At 39.2% G+C, this 27,554-nt stretch overlaps 1 protein-coding gene across 9 annotated transcripts in view; it reads left to right on the top strand.

Annotated features, from left to right (window-relative positions):
• The window catches only part of LOC111567786 (La ribonucleoprotein 4B), a 48,641-nt gene that overhangs the window by 1,456 nt on the left and 19,631 nt on the right, over positions 1–27,554 (top strand). The window contains exons 2-7 of one of the 9 annotated variants that reach the window (XM_035947613.2): positions 4,691–4,760; positions 4,867–5,000; positions 18,435–18,588; positions 22,469–22,684; positions 24,700–24,781; positions 26,609–26,745. In XM_035947613.2, the coding sequence (XP_035803506.2) occupies positions 4,920–5,000; positions 18,435–18,588; positions 22,469–22,684; positions 24,700–24,781; positions 26,609–26,745 (670 nt within the window). In that variant the 5' untranslated portion in view covers positions 4,691–4,760; positions 4,867–4,919. Of the gene's footprint in view, positions 1–4,690; positions 4,761–4,866; positions 5,001–16,190; positions 17,266–18,434; positions 18,589–22,468; positions 22,685–24,699; positions 24,782–26,608; positions 26,746–27,554 lie in introns of those variants that run through there. The other 8 variants (XM_023269089.3, XM_035947614.2, XM_035947609.2 and 5 more) reach the window with 8 other exon arrangements.

Raw genomic sequence — 27,554 nt, forward strand, 5'->3', positions numbered from 1 at the left:
TGGTCCTGCTGTCCAGTTAAAGTCATTGATCTGAGGTTAAAGCGGAGGTTCGGCTTGTTTTAGGTTAAAGTTTGCAGTGAACTCCAACTTTATACGAGTCTTTGCTCCAGTGTTTTAATTAAAGATTCCACCACAGAAATAAATCACCGCAGCCTGAATTCATGCGTTTTATTCTGTTTTCACGCCAGTAGTCAAATGTTGAAGCTGGTTCACAGGTTTAAAGATATCTTAGTGAATAAATGTGTGAATTCTGAACTTAGGTGCTTATTACTGTATTCGGCCTCATCATGAGCTGGACTTTCTTGGTAGATTTGACATTTTTAACTACGAGTTGCTGTCCAGATTTAGACTTTAACATTAAAAACAAAACAGTGAATTTGCATGTTATTTTACACATCAGTTTCCTAATTTTTCTCAGAAGCAGCATATGGGAGCTACTAGATGCCTTGAGTTTCTACAATGGGATCAATCTGTCAGTGTAAATCTATGAAATGATGAGATAATCGCCGTATTTAACACCCCTCAGGTTATTATCTTGCTTGTTTTAATTAATTTAACACTCCTCAGATGAGTGCAGGAACAGTGTTTGGGTGCAGAAATCTTAATTCTAGCTAAATTCTGACCTTCTGTCTTTGACTGTTGCCCTCGTAAACCATCAGATTAGGATTACGGAGCAGAATTATTCCGTGGAAACTCATAAAGTAGCATCCTGCTGACCTCTCTGCTGTGGAACGATCAGAAACATGAATCTCTCAGGAATTCCCAGAGCTCCAGGGGTTTTACTGGTGGGTTTGTCGTGGATGTTGAACATGGCAGCTGTTGGACCAGAACGGGCAGAGATTCGTGTTTAGCTCCATTCATGGCCGAGTGTCAGAATGTGGATCAGAGGTCGCAGCTCTACAGCCGAGCCTTTCTTTTTTCTGCTTTGTATGCAAACACAGAGACAGGCGCCGATTGTTGGCCGGATTATCGGCTGGTTGGGGTTTAAACTGCTGGTCCTGAAGCTGCAGAACGATGCTGAAACCTGGAAGCACGTTTATCACCTGCAGACAGAGTTAATGAAGGCGTTCAGCTGGTTGAACGTTTAGTTTTCCAGCTAAACTGTTTCTCTGCAGAGACACTTGTTGCTTCTTCCTAGGACCTCGTGTTGTTTTCTCGGCTCCTCGTTTAGTGAATAAACTGTCAGAAAAGGTGAAAAGTTTCATCCACAAGTTTCCAAAACTCCCCGTTTATTTTATCCTCCCTTCTGAACAAAATAGAAATAATCAAGAAAAAATATTACAAAAATGACACAAAACAAAACAGATTCAGATTCACTTTATTGTCATTGCAACAAGTGCAACGAAAGGTAAGGTGCAGACCATACAGTGCAATATACAAAATAAAAAAAAGACAAAAGAAAAGACAAAAAATTAGACAACTAAGTTACAAAACGACAAAAGCGAGAAACAAAATGACAAAAACATGAGACAAACAAAAAAACAGACAAAAAAACAAGACAAAATATTGCAAAAATGACGGAAAATGAGACAAACGACACAAAAGAAAAGGGACAAAATATTAGACAAAAGTTACAAAACGACAAACGTCAGACAAAAAAGACAAAAAACAACAAAAATGAGACGAAATATTACAGAAACAAGAAACAAAATTACAAAAAATGAGACCAAAAAAGTTAGAAAGCGCCAAAAAATGGACAAATGGCAAAAACATGAGAAAATATTAGAAAAGGGACACAGAATGACAGAAGTGGTGATGGACTGCTGGTCCTGAAGCCTCCAGAGTCAACTGAACAGTTAGTTTATGGTGTTTATTTTCTTAGAAATGCTTTTAAATGAAGGATTTAGTATCAGACGTGACTCATTAAATCATTTAAACTCTGCTGGGACATGTCTGATCAACATTTAGCATTCCATGGAGTTATTGATTTATTGATCGGTTGAACAGAAGCTCAGCAGCCTGAAACAGAAAATCCTGTTCTTACCTATTTGTCAGTGTTTGTGTTGATGATGAAACAGTAAAAAAAAATAATTGAATATTCTTCACAATTACTGCAGTCGACTTGTAATCTCACTTTCTATGAATGTGGGTTTCCTTTAAAGTCACCGTTAGCAGAGCTCTGTTTATGGTCAAACTCTCAGGAAAGCAGGAAATAAAACAGATTTCTGACTCAGAGGGATCTAAAATGGGATTTTAAATTTCAGTTTTTTAAGTTTGTTTTTCAAAGAAATTCAATGAAAAACAATCTGATCTATTTAGAATTTAAAACCTTCGTCATCGTTGCACCTAAATTTGTACTTTTTTCTTTTTTGCTGAAAGATGAACAACTAAATAAAGGAATAATTAATATTTATCTCCAATAATAAAAGCAGAAGGGTCGGTTGTTCCTGTTATTGAACCTGTTTAAATCTGTCCCTCTGCTGTTGCCGTAGCTGGCTGGTCCAACCAAACCCAGGTTCTCAGCTGATTTTTCACTTTCTTATTTTAGAAGTGTTGAAGCAGGAACACTGCAGCTGTTTGTGGCTTTTAAAAAACATTTCTCACTTTTACCTGGTGGTATTTAACTCAGTCCTCAGGCTGGAGGTCAGCGTGGGAGTTAGCTTTAAGAGATGATCTGATGATAAACAGCAGCGATCTGTTAATGATCTGATGATAAACAGCAGAGATCTGTTAAATGATCTGATGATAAACAGCAGAGATCTGTTAAATGATCTGATGATAAACAGCAGAGATCTGTTAATGATCTGATGATAAACAGCAGCGATCTGTTAAATGATCTGATGATAAACAGCAGCGATCTGTTAAATGATCTGATGATAAACAGCAGAGATCTGTTAATGATCTGATGATAAACAGCAGCGATCTGTTAATGATCTGATGATAAACAGCAGCGATTTGTCTGTTAAATGATCTGATGATAAACAGCAGAGATCTGTCCGTTAAATGATCTGATGATAAACAGCAGAGATCTGTTAAATGATCTGATGATAAACAGCAGGGATCTGTTAAATGATCTGATGATAAACAGCAGAGATCTGTTAAATGATCTGATGATAAACAGCAGAGATCTGTTAAATGATCTGATAATAAACAGCAGGGATCTGTTAAATGATCTGATGATAAACAGCAGAGATCTGTCCGTTAAATGATCTGATGATAAACAGCAGAGATCTGTCCGTTAAATGATCTGATGATAAACAGCAGCGATCTGTCTGTTAAATGATCTGATGATAAACAGCAGAGATCTGTTAAATGATCTGATGATAAACAGCACAGATCTGTCCGTTAAATGATCTGATGATAAACAGCAGAGATCTGTCCGTTAAATGATCTGATGATAAACAGCAGAGATCTGTCCGTTAAATGATCTGATGATAAACAGCAGAGATCTGTCCGTTAAATGATCTGATGATAAACAGCAGAGATCTGTTAAATGATCTGATGATAAACAGCAGGGATCTGTTAAATGATCTGATGATAAACAGCAGAGATCTGTTAAATGATCTGATGATAAACAGCAGAGATCTGTTAAATGATCTGATGATAAACAGCAGGGATCTGTTAAATGATCTGATGATAAACAGCAGAGATCTGTTAAATGATCTGATGATAAACAGCAGAGATCTGTTAAATGATCTGATAATAAACAGCAGGGATCTGTTAAATGATCTGATGATAAACAGCAGAGATCTGTCCGTTAAATGATCTGATGATAAACAGCAGAGATCTGTCCGTTAAATGATCTGATGATAAACAGCACAGATCTGTCTGTTAAATGATCTGATGATAAACAGCAGAGATCTGTTAAATGATCTGATGATAAACAGCACAGATCTGTCCGTTAAATGATCTGATGATAAACAGCAGAGATCTGTCCGTTAAATGATCTGATGATAAACAGCAGAGATCTGTCCGTTAAATGATCTGATGATAAACAGCAGAGATCTGTCCGTTAAATGATCTGATGATAAACAGCAGAGATCTGTTAAATGATCTGACGATAAACAGCAGGGATCTGTTAAATGATCTTATGATAAACAGCAGAGATCTGTTAAATGATCTGATGATAAACAGCAGAGATCTGTCTTAAATGATCTGATGATAAACAGCAGAGATCTGTCCGTTAAATGATCTGATGATAAACAGCAGAGATCTGTTAAATGATCTGATGATAAACAGCAGGGATCTGTTAAATGATCTGATGATAAACAGCAGAGATCTGTTAAATGATCTGATGATAAACAGCAGAGATCTGTTAAATGATCTGATGATAAACAGCAGGGATCTGTTAAATGATCTGATGATAAACAGCAGAGATCTGTTAAATGATCTGATGATAAACAGCAGAGATCTGTTAAATGATCTGATGATAAACAGCAGGGATCTGTTAAATGATCTGATGATAAACAGCAGAGATCTGTTAAATGATCTGATGATAAACAGCAGGGATCTGTCTTAAATGATCTGATGATAAACAGCAGGGATCTGTTAAATGATCTGATGATAAACAGCAGAGATCTGTTAAATGATCTGATGATAAACAGCAGGGATCTGTCTTAAATGATCTGATGATAAACAGCAGGGATCTGTCTTAAATGATCTGATGATAAACAGCAGGGATCTGTTAAATGATCTGATGATAAACAGCAGGTTTTGACTAAGTACCTGTTTCTACTCGTGCACCATTCAGGCTTTACAAACCAGTGTGAGATCTGGATCTAGTGAAGTTCCTGCGGCGACGCTCAGACTCTGTTCTGAAGGTAACCATCGGACGCTGGCCTCCGTCCCACTCGTGTCACAGCTGATGTTGTTTGACGGTGGCGTGTTCTTGAAGCTGACTTGTTTGTCCCTTCCGGCCCCCTGTAGCTTCCTTGGTGACACAGCGACTTCTCCCTGAGGAGCCAAGAAGCAGACGGCTCATGACTTCTGACCAGGACACGAAAGTTGTAGCTGAACCACAGGTGCAGCAAGTTCAAGAGGCAAAAGAGAACTCTCATTTGGTGAGTTTCACACACAGACATCTGTGGTTTTTACTTCTTTCTCCTCCCATTAAAGTCCTGAAGAGATGCGGTCAGGATCCACGGTGGACGCTGCAGATCAGAGGTAAACTCATTCTAGTCCAGGTTAGTTCTACATTCAACTCATTCTAGTCCAGGATAGTTCTACATTCAACTCATTCTAGTCCAGGATAGTTCTACATTCAACTCATTCTAGTCCAGGATAGTTCTACATTCAACTCATTCTAGTCCAGGATAGTTCTACATTCAACTCATTCTAGTCCAGGATAGTTCTACATTCAACTCATTCTAGTCCAGGATAGTTCTACATTCAACTCATTCTAGTCCAGGTTAGTTCTACATTCAACTCATTCTAGTCCAGGTTAGTTCTACATTCAACTCATTCTAGTCCAGGTTAGTTCTACATTCAACTCATTCTAGTCCAGGTTAGTTCTACATTCAACTCATTCTAGTCCAGGATAGTTCTACATTCAACTCATTCTAGTCCAGGTTAGTTCTACATTCAACTCATTCTAGTCCAGGATAGTTCTACATTCAACTCATTCTAGTCCAGGATAGTTCTACATTCAACTCATTCTAGTCCAGGTTAGTTCTACATTCAACTCATTCTAGTCCAGGTTAGTTCTACATTCAACTCATTCTAGTCCAGGTTAGTTCTACATTCAACTCATTCTAGTCCAAGTTAGTTCTACATTCAACTCATTCTAGTCCAAGTTAGTTCTACATTCAACTCATTCTAGTCCAGGATAGTTCTACATTCAACTCATTCTAGTCCAGGTTAGTTCTACATTCAACTGATTCTAGTCCAGGATAGTTCTACATTCAACTCATTCTAGTCCAAGTTAGTTCTACATTCAACTCATTCTAGTCCAGGTTAGTTCTACATTCAACTCATTCTAGTCCAGGATATTTCTACATTCAACTCATTCTAGTCCAGGACATTTCTACATTCAACTCATTCTAGTCCAGGATAGTTCTACATTCAACTCATTCTAGTCCAGGATAGTTCTACATTCAACTCATTCTAGTCCAGGATAGTTCTACATTCAACTCATTCTAGTCCAGGATAGTTCTACATTCAACTCATTCTAGTCCAGGATAGTTCTACATTCAACTCATTCTAGTCCAGGATAGTTCTACATTCAACTCATTCTAGTCCAGGTTAGTTCTACATTCAACTCATTCTAGTCCAGGTTAGTTCTACATTCAACTCATTCTAGTCCAGGTTAGTTCTACATTCAACTCATTCTAGTCCAGGTTAGTTCTACATTCAACTCATTCTAGTCCAGGATAGTTCTACATTCAACTCATTCTAGTCCAGGTTAGTTCTACATTCAACTCATTCTAGTCCAGGATAGTTCTACATTCAACTCATTCTAGTCCAGGATAGTTCTACATTCAACTCATTCTAGTCCAGGTTAGTTCTACATTCAACTCATTCTAGTCCAGGTTAGTTCTACATTCAACTCATTCTAGTCCAGGTTAGTTCTACATTCAACTCATTCTAGTCCAAGTTAGTTCTACATTCAACTCATTCTAGTCCAAGTTAGTTCTACATTCAACTCATTCTAGTCCAGGATAGTTCTACATTCAACTCATTCTAGTCCAGGTTAGTTCTACATTCAACTGATTCTAGTCCAGGATAGTTCTACATTCAACTCATTCTAGTCCAAGTTAGTTCTACATTCAACTCATTCTAGTCCAGGTTAGTTCTACATTCAACTCATTCTAGTCCAGGATATTTCTACATTCAACTCATTCTAGTCCAGGACATTTCTACATTCAACTCATTCTAGTCCAGGATAGTTCTACATTCAACTCATTCTAGTCCAGGATAGTTCTACATTCAACTCATTCTAGTCCAGGATAGTTCTACATTCAACTCATTCTAGTCCAGGATAGTTCTACATTCAACTCATTCTAGTCCAAGTTAGTTCTACATTCAACTCATTCTAGTCCAGGTTAGTTCTACATTCAACTCATTCTAGTCCAGGATAGTTCTACATTCAACTCGTTCTAGTCCAAGTTAGTTCTACATTCAACTCATTCTAGTCCAGGTTAGTTCTACATTCAACTCATTCTAGTCCAAGTTAGTTCTACATTCAGTTCAGTCTGATCTCCAGTAAAACCACATCACAATAACCATAAATAACTCCTAGTGGTTCCTTTGTTTTAGTGCAAAAATGTTCACCTTTCAGGAATTATCTTTTTACAGAACATCATGAACATCCTGAAATTTTTGCAGAAAAATAAATTCAAGTTTATCAATTCCACATTAAAACCTACAGATCAGAGTGTCGACAAAGAAACACAACATTTAGTCATCTGGAGCTGAACCAGAGAGGACTTACCGGAGGATTACAGACAAACAAGACAAAAAAACAAGAAAGTATTACAAAAATGAGACACAAAATGACAAAAAGTTAGACAAATGTCACGAAACAAAACAAAAAGAAACAAAAAAATTAGACAAAGTTACTAAAGCCACAAAAAAATGGACAAACAACAAAAACGACATAAAACGACAAAAATATGACACAAAATGACAAGTCAGAGAAAAAACACAAAAAACAGAAACAAGACAAAATATTACAAAAGCACGAAACAAAATGACAAAAAATGAGAAAAACAACATGAAACAAAACAAAAAAGACAATAAATTACATAGAAAAGGGACAAATGAGACAAATGCAAGTTATACAAAAACAACAAAACGGCAAAAACAATACACAAAACGACAAATAAAGCAAAACACAAAATGAAAAAAATAAGACAAGAAACACAAGACAAAAAGGAAACACAAAACAAAAGTCCGACAAAAAACAACAAAAACAAGACAAAATATGACAAAAACGAGACACAAAGTGACAAAAAATGGGACAAATGACACAAACAAAAAACATTGGACAAAAAAGTTACAAAACGACAAAAAAATGGATAAATGACAAAAGCAAGACATAAAACATCAAAAGTGAGAAACAAAACGACAAAAAATGAGAAACGGCAAAAGTCAGACAAAAAAAGACAAAAAAAACCAACAAAAACAGACAAAATATTACAAGAATGAGACAAAAAAACAATGAACAATCTAGTATTTTACTTTATGATCAAAATAACTTGTCATGGTCTAGAAATGATTTCAAATTTATAGTTTTACTAATTTACAATCTGCAGTTAATGTCTTCTCTGGAATTTTTACACTTTGAGGACCGGATTTAGAGCCTCTGTTAACTATTAACAGTTTGAATGATTTTCTTTAGTTTAAACAACTTCTACTGAAATTAATTTCATTGAACTAACTAGATTTAGTTGGAGGAACTAATCTTTACCCTGAAATGTGTTTTAATTACCGTTGATTTATTGTATGGCAGCAAAAACGCAAGTTTATAAAGCGATTGCTCATAAAAATTCAGCTCTTCCATCTAGTTTTTGAAATGATTTTAAAATGTTTTGCTTAATTATCATAATTCTGAAGCTTTTACATTGACAAATATTTTAAATATTTAGTTGCATCAACTAGATTTTCTTTATCGCTATTAAATGTCTTTTTTTATTCAGCCTAAAGACACAATCGTTAAATAAAGGTCAAATAAAAATGAATACTTAAATGTCTGAGTTTATTGAAGTTTTCATTCCAAGCCGGAGAAAGTTGTCAAAGCATTTTCATTTAGTTGAATTTAGTTTTAAATCAGGTTAAACTACATTAAATTCTTCAGATTGCTGTTAACATCTTAAAGGGTTTAACAGATGAATCAGATGTTTTTCTCTCTTGTTAAACTCATCTTTGTCGTGTAAAACTCTGGACAGATTTAGTAACGTGTGCATGTAGCGGGATGTTAGCGTGGCTCTAACATGTGGTATTTCTTCCATTATTCTAACGTTCTGAATGCGTTTCCTCCCAAACTATGGTCCTGATGGAGCGCTGCCTTTGAGCCCGGCTGATTTCCCACACTGATTGTGTTCCAGAGAAGAGTTTGTGTAACTGAAGAACCGTGACCTGTTTTTATTTCTGCCTCCTGGAACCTGAATAACAGAAAGAGGCTTCCATCGATGAGACGAACTTATCGGAGCTCAGACCCACATCTGAATAGAAACACGTAAAACAGGACGAGTTCTGATGTAGTCTGAGGCAGGTAACACAGACAGGTGTGTTACGGTCTGACGGGCGTGTTACGGTCTGACGGGCGTGATACCGTCTGACGGGCGTGATACCGTCTGACGGGCGTGATACCGTCTGACGGGCGTGTTACCGTTAGACGGGCGTGTTACTGTCTGACGGTCGTAATACCGTCTGACGGGTGTGATACCGTCTGACGGGTGTGATACCGTCTGACGGGCGTGTTACCGTTAGACGGGCGTGATACCGTCTGACGGGCGTGTTACCGTCTGACGGGCGTGATACCGTCTGACGGGCGTGATACCGTCTGACGGGCGTGTTACCGTCTGACGGGCGTGATACCGTCTGACGGGCGTGTTACCGTCTGACGGGCGTGATACCGTCTGACGGGCGTGATACCGTCTGACGGGCGTGTTACCGTCTGACGGGCGTGTTACCGTTAGACGGGCGTGTTACCGTCGGACGGACGTGTTACCGTCTGACGGGTGTGTTTGAAGTTGAGTCGCTGTTAGAGTGACTTCCTGATGTTCTTCCAGTAACTATCTGCGTCTCTAACCAGGACTAGTTTTACCAACCATGCTACCAGGTTAGCTAGTTAGCGGCTAGCTAGTTAGCTGGTAGTTAGCTGGTTTAACCTGTCGGTCAGAGTGTTTTACGGATGGATGTGAGGGAAGGTTTGGCTCCAGTTTCCAGACCGGTGTGTTAAAATGAATGTTTCTGGTTTATGTGTTGTTTAAATTCATCCGGTGAATCTGAGTTATGCTGTTGCTTCATATTTAAACTTGTCCCTACATTTATTATCTTATTTCTCTGTTTGACAACAGTCTGGCTCAGTAGTTTTAAATGTTCTGAACATGATGAGTTGACTTTAACGTTTGTAGAAATATCATGAGAACTGAACTGGATGTGGACTAAAGGACAGTTTGTAGTTGTTTTGTGTGAAAGTCCTGAATTCTTGTGCACATATTGAATTATCCAGCGACAGGATATAGAGCGCTGAAGCCTCTTTAATCCATCTTCTGTCTGCGATGGGGGCAGCACAAACATTTACCGTTAACCCAAAATTTATCTGAGCAGCAGAGACGACACCTCCAACTACGGCGGTTTAGCAAGCTGGTAGTTAGAACTGGTAGTTTTGGTCCTTTTTGTGGTAAATTTGACCGTTTTTGTGATGGTTTCCCACGTTTTTGCTGGCTAATTTGGGCTCTTTTTGGGGTAATTTCACAAGTTTTTTGTGCTGAATTTAAATTTTTGTCAAAATTTCACCTGTTTTGTGGTGATTTTTGGTGTCTTTCCTGGCATATTTGAACCTTTCAGTGTAGTTTTGACTCTGTTTGGGGTGTTTTTTTTTTGTCTTTTTTTTGTAGTTTTGGCTGTTTTTGTGGTAATTTTCCAGCTTTTTTGGTTATTTTAGTTGCAGTTTTTCCCAGAACTCAGATGTATTGTTCCTCCTAAATGTCATGGTTCTATCTGCTGGACTGATGAAGTTCTGATGAAAAAGTCCATTAAAAAGTGATAAATCTGGACCCACCTCTATGGACTTCAAGGACCTGGAATGTTCTCAGTGAGACTAAACTGAAAGACTGGAAGCAGGAAAGGAGAACGTCTCCTGGAGAAGGTTGTACTTTCTGCAGTTGTCGGTAGGTCTACTCTAGAACTTTCTCCAGGGGACGTTCTCCTCTATGGACTTGAAGGACCTGGAACTCTGGAAATATTCTCAGTATGAAGGTAGAACTCTGATCATTAATAAAGTTACTGGAGATGAAGAACCAGATGTTCTGAGGAAGTCAGGAAGGAATTTTAGTCCTATTTGATTGATTTTTTTTGTGCTGAATTTGATTTTTTGTTGTAATCTCGTGTTTTGTGGTGATTTTGTTCCTTTTTGTGGTGATTATGCTGGCATATTTGAACCTTTCAAGGTAGTTTGGCTTTTTTTGGAATTATTTTGTGTCTTTGTGGTAATTTTGAGGGTTGTTTTGCATGTTTTTTTGAGCCAAATTTGAGTTTTTGTTGCAATTTCACCTGTTTTGTGGTAGTTTTGGTCATTTTTGTGGCGATTTTCCATGTTTTTGCTGACATATTTTAACATTACAGGGTAATTTGGGCTCTTTTTGGTGTAATTTTACAAGTTTTTTGTGCTGAATTTAAATTTTTGTTGCAATTTCACGTTTTGTGGTAATTTTGGTACTTTTTGTGGTGATTTTGGGTGTTTTTCCTCGCAAATTTAAACCTTTCACTGTAGTTTTGGCTGTTTTTGTGGTAATTTCCCAGCTTTTTTAAAAGTTATTTTAGTTGCAGTTTTTATCAGAACTCAGATGTGTTTTTCCTCCTAAATGTCGTGGTTCTATCTGCTGGACTGATGAAGTTCTGATGCTCAGAAATGATGGAAAAAGTCCATTAAAAAGTGATAAGTCTGGACCACCTCTATAAATTCAGGCAGTAAAAATGCAGCAGAAACATCCACAGAGCTCATGCTGAGGTGACAATGCCTCCGGTCAGCTCCTCGGCCTGTTGGGTTTCCGGTTCCCCTGCAGGTCTGATTGATGGAAGCACGTGCATGGCTTCTAGAAGCCGGTCGGGGCTAAATGTGGTCACCAGGGTGGATGTTACAGCAGATCCTGGTAGATTCTGGCTGAGTCTGCGGCGTCCACTGACCGGCTGACGTTCAGATTTCAGAGATGTCTGGTTGGTTGGTTTGACCAGAACATGTTCAGGGTTCTGGTCGTCCTAACTGCTGTGCTGCTTCCAGTGCTTCAACTCTGAGCTCCATGTAGTTTCTGGGTGATTTTCTTTGCTCCTTTTACATTTTAACTCACTGGAGGCTCATTTTTCACTGTAGTATGAAGGTCCTGCTCCTCTGTAGAAGCAGGAGGAACCCAGAAAAAATGATCTGAATCCTAATTAAGGAAAAAATTGATTTGTTTGATTATTTATTTTACAAAAATATGAAAACCTGGAACTAACAAGTCCAACATATTTCCAAGTCTCCTCACCCTGTAGATGTTTTTCTATCTCCACGTTTCCTCTCCAGATGTTCCACCATGCTGAATGGATCTCCAACTACTTGCCAACTTTGTCGTCTTATGTGACTTTGGGACAGTTTTTACTCTTTGTGGTTGTTTTTTGTCTTGAATTTGTTGTTTTCTGTGACATTTTGGGTCTTTTTGGGGCAGTTTTGTTTCCTTTCTGTTGTTTTGCGTCTTGTTTTTGTCACTTTGTGTCTCATTTTTCTTGTTTTGTGGCAGTCTTGTCTTGTTTTTTTTGGCATTCTGAGTCTTGTTTGTGTCATTATTTGTGTCTTTTAGGTCATTTTGTGTCATCTTTTGTTGTTTTCTGTCTTGTTTTGTCTGTCAACTTTGTGTCATTTTGTCGTGTTTTGTTGTTTTGCATCCTATTTGTGTCGTTTCATCTTGTTTTACTGCATTCTGTCTCATTTTTGTAATTTTGTGTCTAATTTGTGTTGTTTTATGTCTTGCTTCTGTCACCTTGTCTTGTTTTTGGCTCTTTAGTGTCATTTTTGTAGACTCGTTTTTGTCATTTGGGCCGTTTCATGATGTTTTTTTTGTCGATTCACGTCTTTTTTTTACATTCTGTGTCTTGTCTCATTTTTTACATTTTGTGTCTTGTTTTGTCTCAGTTTTATCTCCTCATCCTGTAGATGTTTTTCTCTCTCCATGTTTCCAGACTTTTCCTCTCTACTCTGCTCATCATCTGTAGATGTTTCTCCATGCTGGATGGATCTCCATCAACGTGCTCCTCTGTTCACGGTTTCTGCTGCATTTATTTATTCATCTAGTTGCTTTGGTTTTCTACTCAGTCTCTCTCGTCATCTTGTCTCGTTGTTTTGTGTCACATTTGTGTCATTTTGTCCTGTTTTTTTGCCCTTTTGTGTCATTTCTTATTGTTTTCTGTGACATTTTGGGTCTTTTTGGGACAGTTTTGTCTCCTTTCTGTTGTTTTGCGTCTCATTTTTTGTCCTTTTAGTCTTGTTTTCTTGTTTTGTTGCTGTCTTGTCTTGCTTATTTTGGCATTCTGTGTTTGTGTCATTTTGTATTTCTTTTGGGTCGTTTTGTTTCATTTTTTTGTTGTTTTCTGTCTTGTTTTGTGTCTTGTTTGTCAACTTTGTTTCATTTTGTCATGTTTTTTGTTGTTTTGTGTCCCATTTGTACCGTTTCGTCTTGTTTTACTGCATTCCTCTATTGCACAGCGCTCACTTCCTGTTTTGATGCTCTAATGCCAAGCAGAGAATCTGATTACTGGATTAATCACCAGAATAGTCGGTAGAATACTGGATTATTAAAATAATCAACAGAATATTCTATTACTAAACCACTGGATAGCTGCAGCCCTACTGCTCTACTCTTCCTCTGGTGGAGGTGTGGATCTCATCATCACGGTGAGGCGTAGATTCTGTTTCTGGGGACTGAAGTGATGAGGTCCGTCTCTGAACCTTCACCGGGTCGTGTCTTCATGTTTCTGGGGACTGAAGTGATGAGGTCCGTCTCTGAACCGGCACCGGGTCGTGTCTTCATGTTTCCTGACGGCTTTCAGTCAGCCTCTTCTAACAGGAAGGAATGCCGAGGAAGCGGACGGCCTTCAGGCGGAGAAACGGCTGTTTTTCCTGAGAGCTCCAGAATGAGGAAATGGAAAGAAGCTGCAGTCTTTTTCCGTTGTCGTTCACACACTCTGGAGATTGGACAGGCGATAGGGGGTTAAAGCTGCAGGCTGTAGGTCTCATTAAGGCCTGGATCTGTGCTGGGAAACTAAAACATGATAGCAAACCTTTCATCCTCGTTTTCTGATTCAAATAAGTCATAAAATACACAACAATCCTGCACAGATGTTACAGTTCAGGTCAGTTTGTAGTTTATGATTTGTGGAGGATTTTCTAAATGTGTGGAGGCTGTAGAAGAGTCTTTAACGCACACCCAGGTCATGTGTTATGTCCTCCAAATGTGGATGGAAAGGTCGAATACTGAGACGGCTCATTTCTGACTGTAGAACATGATTAAGTTATTCATTATGGAGCATTTAACTGTGAAATACAGAAATATGTAACTGAACTAAGCGTGTTTAATGGTAACGTGGAACATTTTGGAGAGCCAGTTATCTGTAAGTTTGTTTGTGCGGTCTAGTTCCTCCTCAGATCCTGCCATAGTAACACCAGCCATGTGGCTTCCAGCTCATTCCTTATTCACACTCAGATGCACCATATGCCTCGCACATATGTGTTAGAAACACACCACAAACTCAACATGACCTATTTATAGCTGTTCAGGCTAGTCGGTTATGAACACGAAAGAACGGAGGACTCTGGACGGGATCGGATCATTTGAGGGAGCCGAGCAGCTGATTGGTCAGTGGTATAAAAATGCTCTGTTCATGTACGGATATGCAGAATTAATCCAGAATATTAATCAGAAGGGTATTTGAGTCTCAGTGGTGAAGCTCAAATGTTGTAAAGATGTCGGGTAATAAGATAAACACACCTCTCCCCATGACACAGCTGATTTTAGGTTGATATTTAGTAAGTTTACAAGGTTAAATACTGCACCGTGTTACCAGGTTAAGCCTTTAACTGCAGTTTATCCATCTTTCTACTGTACGAGCATCTTTGAAACGCTTTCAATAACATCCTGAGAGGTTCAGGTTCAGTGAGGTGCAGCTCAGAAGTGTTGGTAAATATTTCCATTTTCTTAGTTTGAATGTGTGGTAGCCTGATGGAGGAGGTCCTCGGTTTAATGTACGGAGTTTTGTCGTTACGTTGAACTATCAGACGGCTTTGTTTCCATTCTCTGGTTGTACTCCACCTTGGATTGTGCTACATTCACTAACTTTTTGTCCTTTATTATGGCTCCAAGCATCAGTCAGACTCTTCTGATGCTTGGAAGAAAAGGAAAGTGAAATTAGATGGACTAAAACACTTGGAACAGGGCGAACATCAGCATTATTAGATGAAGTAGTAAAAACAGTGCATCATATTCTGTTGTCTTCCTGTAAAATGATTCATACATGCATGAAAGTTGTTCATATTCATTACTTCCATGAAGAACTGATTGATATCGTGATGCACGGAACGGCTTTGTTTACATTTTCACTAGACTTACTGAACTAGGAAGTGACACTTGTGGTGTTTGTCCTTTTCACTCAACACAGAAGTTTAATCAGCTAGAAGACGTTAACTGGACAACAGATCCATCCATGTCTGTTTGTCCATTGCTTTGTTTTTTATTTTATTTTTAAGGATACAACAAATCTTCCATGTCCTTTTCATCTGCATGTGTTTGTCTGGAATCAGGACTTTACCTCTCTGAACCTCAGCAGGTTTCTGGGTGTTTTTCCTCTCTGTGGCTCATTTTTCACCCTGATATAAAGTCCTGTAGCTCTAATGGAACAACACCATGACTAGAAGGAGAAGACTGTCTTCTGATCAGCGTGATTCAGGTTATCGCCATAAACTAAACAACAACAGGACAAAAACAAGTGGAGTCTTTCTAATTATTGTACATAAAATCCAAAAAACAAACCTAAAATCAGCAAGTCTGACATTTTTCCAAGTGTCTACATGGTGCATCCTGAAGATGTTTTATTTTATTCATCCAGCAGCTTTGATTTTATTCAGTCTCTGTTGTCTCCACTTTGTGTCTCATTTTCTCATGTTATGTCTCGTTTTTGTTGTTCTGTGTCTCACTTTTGTGTCTTATTTTTGTATATTTTTGTTGTTTTGAGTCATTTCTGTTGATTTGTGTCTCGTTTTTGACATTTTATGTCTCGTTTTTTTTCATTTTGTCTCATTTTTGTTTTGTGTGTCGTTTTTGATGTTTGTGTCTCATTTTTGTTGTTTTGTGTCTCTTTGTGGTCATTTTCCCTCCTCATCCTGTAGAGGTTTCCTCTCTCCTCTGCTCATCATCTGTAGATGTTCCTCCATGCTGGATGGATCTCCAACAACCTGCTCCTCTGGTCTATGTTTCTGCTGCATTTATTTTACTGGTTTTCCTCTCAGTCTCTCTGAGGAAACACTGCCTGCAGTTCAGCCTAAAACAGATTTTTTTTTTTTGTCAGTCATAGAGAAATGGTTACATGGAGGAAAAAAAGGCAAAATTTCAACATATTTAAATCAGATATTTGCAGTTTCTACAGTTGAACAGTGTTTCTGGTGCTCTCGCTGCCAGATTTTTCTATCATTTCTACAGATTGTTGTTTCTGCAGCTGTAAAGGCTGAATGAAAACTTTATCTTGAACCTTGTTTTGATGCTCGTCCGTCCTCGGTGTCCTCCAGGTCTGTCAGACAGACACATCCGTCCTCGTTGAGCTGTTTTAGGACTGCTCACCTCCATCTCAGAGACAGAGTAATAAAGCCAGCTCCACGCCGGCCGCCCCGCCGTGACACCGACAATAACTCGTCTCCTGTTGAATCACGTCCTCTCGTTTCCTCCCCAAACACACCCTCCATCAGGGAAGCTGCTAACCTTTTCCTCCTCTGCCAAGAAGGGGAACATTTTAAACTGTAGAAAGGTCAAGCGATGCCCGGGCCACGTGTGATGTCAGCAGCCGTTTCCATGGCAGCGGAGTGGGAGTTTTACGTCGGCGCAGGGTTGGATTATTAGCTGTTAGGATGATATGGTCGGTGAAATGTGACCCTGGTCTTTGTCTCTGGCAGGATCAGCTCCCAGTCTTCCTTCTCTGAACTTGCCGCTTCTTGAACTGTCTCTCAGCCTCCGTTTCTGGGCTCGTTAGCACGGTAATCTATTAAAAGCGGGACTCAGGAGGTCGGTTTAATTTTAGCGACGCTTCAGGCTCCGTCATGCGTGTGGATTGGCTTCACTCGGGCTGAGGTGTGCCGGAGAATGACTCAGAGCAGCGGCGACAAAACAAACAGCAGCCAGTCAGCTTCTGCCACGTCAGCCGAGTCCAGCGGGACGGACCTGTGGACCCGTGGACCCGTGGACCCGTGGACCTGTGGACCCGTGGACCGACCCGGCAGACTCAGAGAGGCGAGGAGGCTTCACCATGCTGCTGGCTGGTCATGGACTGGATGCAGTGGAGCCTCGGATCGGCTCCTGGAGCTCTGAGGAGCTGAATGAAGCGCTGGCTCTGGGTTACAGCCTGCTAGTCTGCTGCCTTGATCCTGTGAGTATGTCTGGAGGCTTCACGGTCCTGTTCCTGATGAGGAAACTGTTCTACAGCGTTTCTGTGTCTCAGAACAGCTCTGGACATTTTCCTGTGTTTAATAGACTTGTTTGTGTCTGTGTTATGTGTAAAGAGACTAAAACTCTGATCATAAACAGAAGTTTATTTGTTTGAGCAACGATTCAGTTCAAGTAGATGCAAGATGTACAGTTTGGAAAAATGTGAATAAATGTAGTGTAGAACAGAAACCTGAATGACTTGTAGATGTAAACATCTCCGTATAAAATCTGCTCTCAGAAGTATTACAGCCAATAATGTTGTGGTAAAATGTTACTAATATGTGATGTAGGGTATATACAGGGTGTGAGAGGATGGTTCAGACCTTCTGATTTGTTTTCGGAGGTTTGGGAGTTTTCTTTAATGAGGCAAACGTTGAGGTTTTCCCTGCAGGAGGTCCATGAGGTGGCTGAACTCTTTTCTCCATGTCGGCCTGTTTTACATGATGAGGAATAAACAAATCTGACTTAGCAGCATGGTGATTTGCATTTATTAAACCGGTGTGAAAAGTGAAAGCAAAAACAAGACAAGCAACATACATGTTTTCTTTGAGCGTGTGTCTGAATATTCAGTTCATTAAACATGTTTCCATGAGTTCTATGTCACTGGAGGCTCCACTTTAACCCGTTAGAGCCTAAAGACGGGTTTGATCTGTCACATTAGAACTAGGAGGTTGTTGTTTTGTGTCTCATTTTTGTCATTTTCTCTCGTTTTTGTCATTTTGTGTCTCATTTTTGTTGTTTTCTGTCTTGTTTTGGTTGTTTTGTGTCTAATTTTGCCATTTTGTGTCTCATTTTGTGTCTCGTTTTTATTGTTTTGTGTCTCATTTTTATTGTTTTGTGTCTCATTTTTGTAATTTTGTATCTCATTTTTGTCATTTTATGTTTTATTTTTGTCCTTTTTTGTCCTGTTTTTACCACCAATCAAAATGAATATGTAATCGTAGCACTATGCTGGATTCTACAGGGTTGTTCTGTCAGCTTGTGACCAGCATGAGATCTAAAATGTGAAATGTGACGTTGTGGAAGCATTAAAAAGCTTCCTGGTGCTTCTGAAATGGGAGACGTTACATGGATGTGCTGAATCTGACCAGACTGTGTTTGTGTTTGCAGGAATCCGCCAAGGTTTCAGACCTGAACCCCAATGCCAAAGCATGGGCCAACCACATGTTTAGCCTGGACCCCAGTGGGACTCCCGACACCACACCCGCTGCCCTGCAGCCATGGAAGGAAGGCTGCGATAGTTCGGCCGACCCCGGCCCTGAAGGTCAGTCAGCCAGCCAGCCAGCCAGCCAGCCAGCCAGCCAAACAGCCAGCCAGCCAGCCAGCCACCTCACCCCCTCTACACACTAGCTGTAGCAAGCACACATTCAGAGGAGGACAGGAAGCTCCCAGTCCACAGGGACGCTTCTATTCATGACATCTGAGTGTCGATGCTTGGTGGACGTCACTAGTTCAACTTTACTGCTCAGAAAACACGATGAGGCAGACGGACTCTCCTCCTCACGACTTTAAATCTAAATATATTATAATTCTATTCTCAGAATAACAAATAAGAATGACGTATCATATTTCTTTATCTGTGATGTAAAATATACACAGGATAACACAGAAGAATTATATAATGTAAAAAATATTCAGTACACAAAATATAGTTTTCAAACTATAAAAAAACATAATGCAAAGATTATAGTGTACAAAAATGTTTAAAAGATATATGTAATTTATCAAATATACAGTAAATAAGAAATAATATGCAAAAATAACTGACTAATGTGTAAAAATCTGAATTTAAAATCTATTCAGTGACAGATTAAAGTTTACAAAACTTAGAATGATGTAATAAAATATTTCTAATATGTAATGTAAAAAACACAATGTGCAAAAATATAGAGAATATGTAGGGTGAAAAATACACGGGGGTCAAAAATGACTCGGAAATCTCTAAAAGTCTTTTCACAGAAGGAATAGAACTTTCTAAAAACTCAGAATGAGGTAATATGTAGTTTGCAAAATATATGGTGTGTTCAGAGTACAGTAGAATAGAAGTACTTTATCAATCTCAGAGGGGAAATTTGTTTGCTACAGTAGATAAATAAAAGAAATAAACAATAAGAATAACATAAAAAGCAAAATGTCCCATATACAGGATGTACAGAAGTTAAAGTTTTTAGTGCAAATAGTGTCCAAGAGTATAAACGAAAGTTTCAATTCCAAATTACAGAACTGTAAAAAGATGGTTTAGAGAAACGTACCAAATAAACAGTGAGAGTAAATCTGATGGTTTACATCAGTATGAAATAATCCAGACTAAATAATGCAGAATCCTGCCGGGTGCTCTCAGACTGTGAGTTTATTTCCCGTCTTTGTCACGCCAGGTCACGTCTTTAATCATTCATACTCTATTTAGTGGGAGCTATGAATATTCCCACCTCAGATGAGCCTAATCAGTCTCTTTAATGTCCCGGCCAAGTATAGCAGCACATGGTAACCAGGATGTGGTGCAGAAACAGAAATGATTGATTAGCCGGGGCTCTGACTGACGTCTGCTTCATCTCCTGCCTCCATCAGGACGGTTCTGGAGAACTTACAGCAGCAGACTGACTCTAGTCTGGTTGTTCCTGTAGCGCTGTTTCTCACCTCAGACTGATGCCAGAGAGGGAAGCTTTAGCCTCGCCTGGTTCCACTGTAGCTCCACCAGGACTTTAAGGACTTTCTGTATGATAAAGATCTTAAAAACTGATTTATGTATTTTCTGCATCAGCAGGTAAATGCATGTAGGTCATCATGGCAACATGTTGAATCCCTCTGTAACTGTACAGCTTCATCCCTCTGTAACTGTACAGCTTCATCCAGTGGGATTAAATGATAATTACTGTATTACTAATGTACAGAGCAGCAGGTCTGGAGATGAAACTCCAGCTGAGAGTCTGAACCACTCAGAGAGAAGATCTGGTTACAGAGAGACGCTGTTTAGAGTCTGTTCACATCCAGAACTCTGACAGAACCTTCAGAGCAGGTTAGCTGTGCAACATCAGTTACCATAGAGATCAAGCTGCGGAGCATCAGTTACCATGGAGATCAGGCTGTGCAACATCAGTTACCATAGAGATCAGGCTGTGGAGCATCAGTTACCATGGAGATGTAGCTCAACAGCATCAGTTACCATGGAGATGTAGCTCAACAGCATCAGTTACCATGGAGATCAGGCTGCGGAGCATCAGTTACCATGGAGATCTAGCTCCACAGCATCAGTTACCATGGAGATCTAGCTCAACAGCATCAGTTACTATGGAGATCTAGCAATTTAAAACCATCTAATGCCACTGAAAGCTCTGGCTTTAGATTGGACATTCATCGTTCTTGCCGTATTCTCGCCCTCAGGTCTCATAAAAAGCAACGTTTCTGTGTGACTGAACCCACGCTGACGTTCAGGGCAAACTTTGTGGTTTTTCCTTGAAATGAGGCTTCAGCTGAATCTGTCTGGTAAACATTCTTTAAATGATGAAGCTCAGTGTGTCCATGTGGTGGTCGGTGTGTTGAAGATGTTTAGATGTAGAGCAGCAGAGTCTGGAGTCCAGGTAGTTGCTTTGGCTGGAGGTTTGATGGATTACCTATCAGTACAGTTGTCACTGTGACGTCCTGGTGAAGAAGCAGCAACAGGTCTTCCTCTTCTTCTTCTGGGGTGACAGTCGCAGTTCATGACGGCAGCGTTTGGTAGACGTTGATGTGATTCAGTTCCTGTGTGTCAGAGAGCAGATAGAGAACATTAAATTATAGAATTAAACCGTTCAGTCACGGAGCAGTTTGGATATTCAAGCTTAACTTTTAGTGTTTTCATAAATTATCATGTGATTGGGGGTTTGTGTTTCTTGTTTCACTATTTTTTTACCATGTTTCATCCTTTTCTTTCTGGTCCGTTCCCTTTTTAGTTTGCTGTTAACGTTTCCTCCATGTGGTCCTTTAGTCTTAGTTTAAATCTGTAATCTTCTTCTACAGCACTAATTATCAGGTTTTATTGCTTCTTTAGAGAATTATTCCACTCATAGCAACATGATTCCCTTCTGATGAGAAACATTTCCAGAAAGTTGAATAAGTTAGTTTAATGTAAGAAAAACTAATAATTATAAGTTAACTTCTTAGCTTTCTGCTGATTCAGAGCAACAAATTGGTGAGTTTTTTTGATTGAATTAGTGCTGTGGAAACATCATCTCTGTTAAATGTACTTGTTTTTAATCCAACATTTGTTTGTTTGTGCTGCCTTCATCAGTTGTTTGTAGATTTTTAGTTTGAGGTTTTTCTGAATTTATCTTCAGTTCATCTCAGAGCGTCCTGCTCAGCCGTCTCTGCTTCACTTATTATCATAAACTCTGGATATTTAAAATCATATCTATGATATTTAGGTATTAAAATATTTTTGGATATTTAAAAAAAAAAATTCCGTCATTTTTTTTCTCACATTTAAATGTGAGTCTGTTTGATCAACAACGTCTGAGGAACTATTAAAGATAAAAACCTGGCATTTTCGCTGTTATTTCTCATCATTTTACTGATTCAGAGTCTGTAATGTTGGACAAATAGATCAAATGATCTCTGATTGTTAGTGAGTTAAATTATATTTGAACTCTTTGAGCTCATATCAACATAAAACTGATAATTGGAAGTAAACTAGGGATATTTTCTGATCCAGGTGTAGCTGCAGGTCACAATAATACACAACTAAACACAAAAATGTATTTATTTATTTCAATTTAATATGAAATACTGGCTCACAGAAATTAATTAAAATTAAATTTAGTTGAACTTTCACAACTGATTAAGCAGGTTTGACGAGTTGTTCCACAGAAACTAAAATATTCATTAAGTAGGTACAGAGCTCCAGAAGTATTTGATAAATCAAGCTAAATATACACAAATATCTTTATCAATATCCATATTTCATGCTGTAAAAAATTCAGGCAAATCAGAGACGGTTGAGCAGAAATGGTTCTAGATGATGAGTAATGATTTCTGATTGAAAACAGTAATAATTAGTTTTTATTAAATTGTGTCCGTCTTGTATCATCCAGCTGTCGGTTTTAGTCACTAGATGAGTTCCTGCTCTGCTGCCTGTAACGTCTATCATCCCTCCCCTTGTTGACTGACAGGCTATGAAGCCAGTGAGGACAAGCCCCCACTAACCCACCCAGATGAGCCTCCACCGGTCCCAGTAATGCTGGCCGAGCCGGCCCCTGTGGCCCCCGTGGCCCCCGTGGCCCCCGTGGCCCCCGTGGCCCCCGTGGCCCCCGTGGCCCCCGTCACCCTGGAGAGGCCCGAGTCCGCCTACACAGAATACCCCGAAGCCGGGCAGCCAGGGCACACAGGTGGGCTGGTTAGTTAGCTAGTTAGTTAGTGGAGGCTAACTGGTTGGAGGTTAACTGTCCGTCTACGAGGTCTGGAGGCTTTAAACAGACCACAGACACCAACAACCTGCAGGACTCAACCAGGACCAGTGATCCGTCTGAATTCACACCTGAGGGCCCAACAAACAAAAGGTTGGAGAGAGAACGCTCTAAATTAGAACGCTGCTGTGTTACCATGGTAACTGATGCTGTGGAGCTAGATCTCCATGGTAACTGATGCTGAGGAGCTAGATCTCTATGGTAACTGATGCTGTGGAGCTAGATCTCTATGGTAACTGATGCTGTGGAGCTAGATCTCCATGGTAACTGATGCTGAGGAGCTAGATCTCTATGGTAACTGATGCTGAGGAGCTAGATCTCTATGGTAACTGATGCTGAGGAGCTAGATCTCTATGGTAACTGATGCTGTGGAGCTAGATCTCCATGGTAACTGATGCTGTGGAGCTAGATCTCTATGGTAACTGATGCTGTGGAGCTAGATCTCTATGGTAACTGATGCTGAGGAGCTAGATCTCTATGGTAACTGATGCTGTGGAGCTAGATCTCTATGGTAACTGATGCTGAGGAGCTAGATCTCTATGGTAACTGATGCTGTGGAGCTAGATCTCCATGGTAACTGATGCTGTGGAGCTAGATCTCCATGGTAACTGATGCTGAGGAGCTAGATCTCTATGGTAACTGATGCTGAGGAGCTAGATCTCTATGGTAACTGATGCTGTGGAGCTAGATCTCCATGGTAACTGATGCTGTGGAGCTAGATCTCCATGGTAACTGATGCTGTGGAGCTAGATCTCCATGGTAACTGATGCTGAGGAGCTAGATCTCTATGGTAACTGATGCTGAGGAGCTAGATCTCTATGGTAACTGATGCTGTGGAGCTAGATCTCTATGGTAACTGATGCTGAGGAGCTAGATCTCTATGGTAACTGATGCTGTGGAGCTAGATCTCTATGGTAACTGATGCTGAGGAGCTAGATCTCTATGGTAACTGATGCTGAGGAGCTAGATCTCTATGGTAACTGATGCTGAGGAGCTAGATCTCTATGGTAACTGATGCTGTGGAGCTAGATCTCCATGGTAACCGTTGCTGTGAAGCTAGATCTCCATGGTAACTGATGCTCCGTAGAAGGATCTGTACAGGTTTTAGATTTAAATCCTCTGGATGAAGCTCCAGTGTCTCTCCAGTGCTTCTCCAGATGTTCTGAGTGTTGATGTTTTATCTGCATCCTGTTGAGTGACTGAATGAAGCTGTTCGGTTACAGCAGCATCAACTGTAGAAAACCTGTCATCATTCAGTTTGTAAAGCAAAAAATGTCTGAATGCGTTCTCCTGCTTGGTCCTAATTTACCTCCAGCTCTGTTTAAAGCACAGATAAAGTCTGAGTATGTTGATGTTAATCTCAGAGGTAATGATCTGAACAAGACGTTAGCTGACGTCCTCGTAGCTCTGATGGGTTTTTAGAACCAGCTGACACAAAGAAAACTCTGCTCATCCTGTTGCAGGACATTAGAATCAGAGTTAAATCATTAAAGTTAAAATATGTGATTTAAACACGCAGCTGAATGGAGGAGTTGTGTGGTTGGTCAACAGAGACTGGTTTTAGCTGGTTGTTCTAGTTATCGGTCATCGGTTACTGATGGCGTCTCTTTCTTCTACCTGGTTCGTCTGCCTGGAATGAAACTATGTCTGAGCTCATCCTCCAGCAGCAAGTTTATCTTCTGGAGGATACAGCCACCGCTGAAGAGCTGCTTGTTGTTTTGTGTTTTATTCATCAGCAGCATTAAGATTTTATGGGGTTTGTAGCAGACATTTATCTCTCAGCGTCCTCCACCTGAACGGAACAGCAGCAGAGCTACAGGGAGAGTTTTCAAATAAATCTCATAAATCCATGGATCACTTCTGGTCACTGCCCTCCATACGACGCTGGTCTGAACAGAACTCTGGATGTTTGTTTGACCAAACCTTTCCTCTGTCAGCAGGCGGTGACTCCCAGCCTGAAAACCCCCAGGAGGGCCTGAGGGAGCACCTGAAGAAGACCCTGGAGTTCTGTCTGTCCAGGTGAGCTCATGTCAGCACTCATTCAGACCGAGCTTCTCTACCGGGGTCGTCCTGGTTCACAGAGCGCCTTCAGAAAGCCAACACAGGAAATGATTAAACATCACGTTTGTATGAGTTCAGGTATTAATACAGCAGATTTAGGAGAAAAATCTGATTAATGTTCCAGATGTGCTAAAATATTCAGGTTAAGGCCCTGCAGTGACATTTATTACAGATATGTCTGCCCCTATAATATTATATACAACACCAAATAACCTGAGTAATAAAGATTAAGACCCCACAGTTATAGTTATTATTTATTATACAAACTTATTGGTCTAATTTAGGTAATACATTTTAAGATTTAGACCATACACTTATATTTATTATTATTATTTATTATACAAACTACATACAAATTACCACAAAAAAATGTAAAATCACCACGAAAAGATGCAAAAGTGTCACAGATGTAAAATTACCACTAAAAGGTGCAAAATCACCACTAAAAATTGCAAAATTATCACAAAAAGATGCATAATCACCACAGAAAGATGCAAAATTACCACTAAAAGGTGCAAAATTATCACGGAAAAGCAAAATTGCCACTAAAAGATACAAATTTGCCATTAAATGGTGTAAAATTGCCACAAAAAGATGCAAAATTGCTACTAAAAGGTGTACTTTACCACTAAAAGATATAAAATTACCACGAAAAGATCCAAAGTCCCCCCTAAAAGGTGCAAAATTGGTTGGGTTGGAATCCGAAAACTCTCAAAATAAATATTCTCATACCACCGTAATTTTTGGATATTTGGGTCCAGCCCTACAAATTACATGAATATTGTCTAAAATTTTCTCAATATTTTTTTAAAAATGGTTCAGAAAATTTTTCAAAATGAAAAGAGTCTCCAAAATTACACAAAATGGCCCAAAATCACTTGAAAACTGATCTGTTGTCAGTTTTTATCAGCACTCAAATGTATTTTTTATTAAAAATTGGTCAAATTACATGAAAGCTGTGTAAAATTACACAAAAATGATCCCAAGTTTTCTCAATATTTGTAAAAAATGGCTCAGAAAACTGTTCAAAATGACAGCATCCAAATAAACACAGAAATTGTCCCAAAATTACTGAAACTGTGTCCAGAATGACCCAAAATGACTTGATAAATGTTGACAGTTACTCCAAAATGTGCAAAATTAGCCTAAAATTTTTCAGCGACATGAAAGTATTCTAAAATTATGCAAAAATCACTAAACATTACTCAGAAATTGTTGAAAATTACTTAGAAAATGTCAAAAATGACAAAGAAAAGACACAAAAGTTATTCGAAATGACTCAGATCTGTTCAAACTTTCAAATACCTCTGTAAAATAACTCAAAAATGACTCAAAAACTGATTTGATGTCAGTTTTGACCAGAACTCAGATGTGTTCTTCATTAAAAATTGGTCAAATTACATGAAGGTTGTCTAAAATTACACAAAAATTGTCCCAGATTTTCTCAATATTTGTAAAAAAAAAAGGCTGAGAAAGCTGTTCAAACTGACATAAGATGTCCAAAATTATTCAAACTGTGCCCAAAATGACTTGATAAATGTTGAAAATTACTCAAAAATCTGCACAATTGTCCAAAGTGACATAAAAATATCCTAAAGTTATACAAAAATTATTATGAAATGCTGAAATTACTTAGAAATGGCTGAGAAAGCTGTTCAAACTGACAAAGTGTCCAAAATTACACAGAAATTGTCCCAGAAGTATTAAATGTGTCCATGAAGAAGACAGAAACCTCCAGCTGTGTGAACGTCCGTGTTGTTGACTGTCCTCCTCGTCTGTCTCCAGGGAGAACCTGGCCAGTGACATGTACCTCATCTCCCAGATGGACAGCGACCAATATGTGCCAATCGTGACGGTGGCCAACCTGGACCACGTCAAGAAGCTCAGCACCGACGTGGAGCTGATCGTGGACATTTTGCGATGTGAGTAGAAGACGACTGATTCCCAGGAGAGTCCGACCGAAACGCTTCATTTACTGCTCAGATGAGTCCTGTCTGGCTCTCAGCTCTTCCTTTATTTTAGGGCTTAATGACCTGCAAACATTTTACCTTCATACCTGGATGAGTAACTGTAAACCAGGGGTGTCCAACATGCAGCCCGCGGTCCTAATCCGGCCCTCCAGAGGGTCTAAAAGCGGTCCTCCAGAGGGTCCAATCCGGTCCTCAAAGTGTAAAAATTCCAGAGAAGACATTAACTGCAGATTGTAAATTAGTAAAACTATAAATTTAAAATAATTTCTAGATCATGACAAGTTGTTTGGATCAGAAAGTAAAATACTAGATTGTTCATTTGTGTCTTGTTTTTGTAATATTTTCTGTTTTTGTTGATTTTTGTCATTTTTCGTCACACTTTTGTCATTTGCAAATTTTTTTTGTCACTTTGTCACTTTTTTGTTTCTTTTTTTGTTTTGTTGTGTGTCGCTTGTCTCGTGTTTTTGTCATTTTGTTTCTCCTTTTTGTCATTTTGTGTTTCCTTTTTTCTGGTTTGTGTTTTTTGTCGTCATTTTGTGTTTTCCTTTATTCGTTGTTTTGTGTCGTTTGTCGTTTTGTGTTTTTTTGTCCTGCTTATGTCGTTAGTCTGTTTTTTGCCATTTTGTTTCTCGCTTCTGTAATTTTTTTGTCAAATTTTTGTCGTCTGTCCATTTTTTTGTCACTTTCTTGTCTCTTTTTTTGTTTTGTTTTGCATCGTTTGTCTCATGTTTTTGTCATTTTGTTTCTCGTTTTTTGTCATT

This window comes from Amphiprion ocellaris, chromosome 10 (genome assembly GCF_022539595.1).
Source record: "Amphiprion ocellaris isolate individual 3 ecotype Okinawa chromosome 10, ASM2253959v1, whole genome shotgun sequence".
In the NCBI taxonomy this organism is placed as follows: Eukaryota; Metazoa; Chordata; class Actinopteri; family Pomacentridae; genus Amphiprion; species Amphiprion ocellaris.